The sequence below is a fragment of the Coffea arabica genome, chromosome 6e, assembly GCF_036785885.1.
Source record: "Coffea arabica cultivar ET-39 chromosome 6e, Coffea Arabica ET-39 HiFi, whole genome shotgun sequence".
NCBI classification, from domain to species: domain Eukaryota; kingdom Viridiplantae; phylum Streptophyta; class Magnoliopsida; order Gentianales; family Rubiaceae; genus Coffea; species Coffea arabica.
The window spans coordinates 16871477-16876561 of NC_092321.1; the positions used below are offsets into that span (position 1 = coordinate 16871477).

The 5085-nt window shown below is 39.6% G+C and overlaps 1 protein-coding gene across 1 annotated transcript; it reads left to right on the forward strand.

The window, feature by feature from the left end:
• The first annotated feature begins 626 nt into the window (after positions 1 to 626).
• On the forward strand, positions 627 to 4213 carry LOC113694874 (uncharacterized). Its single transcript, XM_027213773.2, has 2 exons — positions 627 to 3498; positions 3715 to 4213. Exons 1-2 carry the CDS (start codon positions 717 to 719, stop codon positions 4104 to 4106), a joined length of 3174 nt encoding a protein of 1057 aa, XP_027069574.1. The 5' UTR covers positions 627 to 716; the 3' UTR covers positions 4107 to 4213.
• Positions 4214 to 5085: the final 872 nt, after the last annotated feature.

Genomic DNA, 5085 nt, shown 5'->3' on the forward strand with positions numbered 1-5085 from the left:
TCCTGTTCACATGTACGCAAATGTCATGAATTTGATTGCCCATAGAAGGCAAAAGAGATACTAAAAAGGTATTGAATTACTGGCAGCAAAATGTACTTTTAAGACCGAAACATTACTAATTTGCTCCCTTTCTCGCTAATCTCAAACAACAAAAACGAAAGAAGTTCTAGTACTTCTTTTCCTTTTTATCATAACTTAAATTGTTCGTTCTTCTTTCTTTTTTTTTAATCTGCTAAACTCACAGACTAAGCCTTATATATCTGAGCTACAATTAGATTTTTTTTTTAAAATGGAAATCTGTCCTTAGAATTTATAATTTTCTCTTTAGCACAAAGAGCAATAATGGTTGTGAGTAATTTCCTTCTGATTGAACCACTTTTGACAAAGGTTACCAATTCAGTTGAAGTTCAATTTAGTAGAACCGTATGCTACTTGTTAAGAGTCCAATTCTAACTCTTATATTGGCTCGCAGTAATAATGGAAGAGTTCTTGGATATATATTTTTTCTCTTGTTGATGATAGTCTATAATTCTTTTCCTTTATAATAAGAACAGTCAATATAGCCAATTGCGTGGCATTTTGACGAAAAATTCCGCACAGCTGACTTGACTCCATTTTAAGTGCGAGTCTTTCAATCCAGACTACTTAATCAGGGCGGGCGCTTGCATTTCATCTATCTTATCTTAATTGCGGTCTTTCACGGTAATAGGGCATCGATGGATGTTGGATGCAGCGGAGTTGTTGTTCTCATGATACTGGCTATTGCACCAGTTGCAAAAGCAGCAGCAGCAAGGGAGTCTGCTGTGAATTTATTGGAAGCTGAAGCACTGCGCAAGAGTGGCTGGTGGGGAGACAGCAGTACTACTGCAACAAACATCTCTGCCCACTGCCACTGGTCTGGTATCATTTGCAACGATGCTGGTAGTGTTACCGAAATACTACTTCCGAACTGCAGAATTCAAGATCACTTGACAAATTTGAGCTTCTCTTCTTTTCCGAACCTGGTTAGACTGGATCTCAGTGGAAATGGTCTATACGGAGCCATCCCACAACAAATAGGTGCACTCTCCAAACTCACCTATCTCAATTTGTCTTCCAACCATCTTCGAGGTGAGCTTCCTTCTTCTCTGATAAACCTCACACATCTAGCACAACTCGATGTTTCTGTCAACTGGATTGACAGCTTAATTCCTCCGGGTATTGGAAACTTGACGAGCTTGGTTGCTCTAGATTTGAGCCACAATTATTTTGAGGGTTCCATCCCTCCAACTATTGGACAATTGTCCAATCTAAACTCCCTTGACCTCAGTAATAATATCCTCAAAGGAACAATTCCCTCAGCTCTTTGTCGTTTGACAAATCTTTCCCAGTTAGACATTAGCTTCAACTACAATGTTGGAGGATCTCTTCCAGAAGAAATAGGACAGTTAAAGAGTTTAATAGAGTTAAAATTGAGTAGCAATCAATTTTATGGTAGCATCCCTCCCACTCTCGGTCACTTGTCCAAATTAACCTCCCTCGATCTCAGGGGCAATGAACTTTACGGAACCATCCCACATCAAATAGGTGCACTCTCCAAACTCACCTATCTCATTTTGTCTTCCAATGGACTTGAAGGTGAGCTCCCGTCTTCTCTGGGAAACCTGACACAACTAGCACAACTCGATGTTTCTTCGAACTGGATTGAAAGCTTAATTCCTCCGGGTATCGGAAACTTGACAAATTTGGTTACTCTAGACTTGGGCCAGAATTCTTTTGGGGGTCTCATCCCTCCAACTCTTGGCCAATTGTCTAACCTTGACTCCATTGACCTCAGCAATAACCACTTCAATGGGACAATTCCTTTAGCTCTTTTTAATTTGACAAATCTTTTCCGACTATACATACACTCGAATCCCGCAATGGGAGGAGTTCTCCCAGAAGAAATAGGAAATTTGAAGAGCTTAGTTGAATTAGACTTGAGTAACAGTAGATTTTCTGGCAGCATCCCTCCAACTCTTGGCCAATTGTCCAACCTTGACTCCCTTGACCTCAGCAATAACCATTTCAATGGGACAATTCCTTCAGCTCTTTTTAATTTGACAAATCTTTCCCGACTATACATTCACTCAAATCCCTCAATAGGAGGATTTCTCCCAAAAGAAATAGGAAATTTGAAGAGTTTATTTGAATTAGACTTCAGTGACCTTCATCTTTCAGGTGCCCTTCCTTCAGCTCTTTGCGGCCTAACCAAACTAGCATTTCTTTCAGGTGCTGAGAATCAAATTTATGGTTCCATTCCCTCTGAAATAGGAAATTTGAAAAATTTGGAATATCTTTTCCTTGGGTCCAACCGGCTAACTGGTCAAATCCCTCCGACCCTTGGCAATCTGACTGCTCTAGTTAATTTGGACCTCTCTTCTAACCAAATAAGTGGTTCCTTGCCTCTTGGACTTTTCAATATGCCTTCTCTAGAAATTCTGGATCTTTCCTCAAACCAACTTGTAGGCCCAATTCCTACCCAATTTGGGGATGACATTCTTAAATCCGAGTGGGCCTTTTTCATTTTGAAGCTTTCCCACAATATTCTCTCTGGCACTGTCCCCTCGTCTCTTATGCGACTGGGGGACGTCGACCTGTCCTATAATGCTTTGGAAGGTGAACTTCCGTGCGAGCTTGTCAATGAGTTTGGTTTAGAAAGATTTGCCGGCAATCCAGACTTGCGTCACGATTCCACTCTTTGTGGAGTATCTCCTTCTGTTATGGGAAATCACACTCCTGTTGTTGTGGGAAATCATAGACATCGCACCCTATACTACATCATAGGTCTTGGCGTAACCTTGTTGGTGTTCGCAATAACTGGCGGATTAGTAATTTATATCCGCTGCTTCAAGAAAGTTAAAGTCGAGCTCATGGACAATAAACATGGAGACATTTTCAGAATATGGAACTATGATGGACATATGGCTTACGAAGACATAATTAAAGCAACCAATGATTTTGATGTCAGTTATTGCATCGGGACAGGGGGGTATGGCTCTGTATACAGAGCACGGTTGCCAAGCGGGAAAGTAGTGGCTTTGAAAAAGCTTCACCGTCTGGAAGGCGAGAATCCAAATTTTGACAAGAGCTTTAGGAATGAAGCCGACATGCTTTCTAAAATCAGGCACAGGAACATTGTAAAGCTCTTCGGATTCTGTCTGCACAAGCGATGCATGTTTCTGATTTATGAGTATATGGACAGAGGAAGCTTGTTTTGTATCTTGAGAGATGAAACTGAAGCTGTGGAGCTGGATTGGATTAAAAGAGTGAATTTGATCAAGGGCATTGCCGGTGCATTGTCCTACTTGCATCATGATTGTGATCCGCCAATCATTCACAGGGATGTATCAAGCAACAACATTCTTTTGAATTCACAGCTCGAAGCAACTCTTTCAGACTTTGGAACTGCGAGGATTTTGGAACTTGATTCATCAAATCAAACGGTCATTGCAGGCACCTTTGGTTACATGGCACCAGGTAGGTTACCTTTTTATCCCAGATCACTTTCATCTTTTCACCTTGTTTTTCATATTTTCTTGATGCACATATTAGGCTTAACTTTCAAGGACAGAAAAGAGAAAAAAATTCTTCCGACTGAAACGATTATTATTATTTTTTGGAATAGTAAGTCTAGAGTTGTCCAGTTGAGATTAACTTTATTTTATCCAAATGTATACTTACTTGTGAATGCAGAGCTAGCCTATACCATGGTGGTCACTGAAAAGTCTGATGTGTATAGCTTTGGTGTTGTGGTGCTGGAAACGCTGTTTGGAAAGCATCCACAAGAATTCCTTTCTTGCATATCATCACAACCCAATGAACCAATAATGCTGAAGGACCTTCTTGATGCCCGTCTGCTCCCTCCGACTAACCCTTTCGTCGTTCGAAATGTGGTTCTCGCGACTGCGTTAGCCCTGGATTGCGTCAACGCAAATCTGAAATGTCGACCAACAATGCAACAAGTGGTGAACCGATTTGAAGTGGGCAGGCGAGAACCAACTAGGCCTTTCCACACCATTGCTGTGAATCAGCTTGTTAGTCCACCAGTGCTTTCACTGCCTGACCAAACCTACACAGTAGTTTAAGCACCATGAATGACTTTCGTGCGGATATCTCTGCCGTCATCCAATTTTCCTGTCGATGTTTCTACCTGCCTATAATATTTACACCAAAGGAGAAATTGAATTTACTACGTACTTGTCTTTATTTATGTAGGTGAATTCTACGCAGAGCAACCCTTACCAATCTAACACTTTGCAATTCCGAGTCTAGATTTAAAGAAATATTGGTTTAAGGATTCAAGTATGCTAAACTCATGCCAAAAATGATAGGATCAGGTCAGCCCAAAGTTGTATTTAAATTTTTTTTTTATTTTTTTGCATAAATTCTAGCACGCATAACCTATACCCAAATTTAAAGTTTAAAACCTAAATATGTAACATGCATTTACCTTTAGCAGTTAAAAGAGAAAAAGGAATTTCACACGTAAGAAATGATTGAAACATACAAGGGTATCTCAAAACAAATTCCAATTCTCAAAACTTGGGCTTACCATTGGCAAACATAACATGCCTGGGCAAACATGTATTAAGGGGAAAAAATGATCGTTGGATGATGAGATTGGATCTTGGTGTACTCTTCTTTTATTTCAATGTATTTACTTACTAACCAACATGGAAGGTAAACTTGGTATTTTTTCCCTTGTACGAGCACATAGACGTAAAATACGAGCATGTACACACTGAACTAAACAGAATAAGTTTCATGATCCAAAGTGATAGTAAGACCATTTTGAGTGAACATGACCACTGAGGTATAACCAAAACCTCCTTTTTTTTTTTTTTGGTTTGGTTCTCTTATTTGGCTAGGGGAACAACTCAACAAAGTTGTACCAAAAAGTACCACACAATCGGATAAATAATTATTTGTTCATCATGCCATCATAAAAAAATTGAAAAAATAAAATAAAAAACACATGCACAACAGGAGTAATTGGAACAAGTCAGTAATTTTATAGTACACAGCATGAGATTTGGATGCAACTTGGAAATCTGTCTACACATT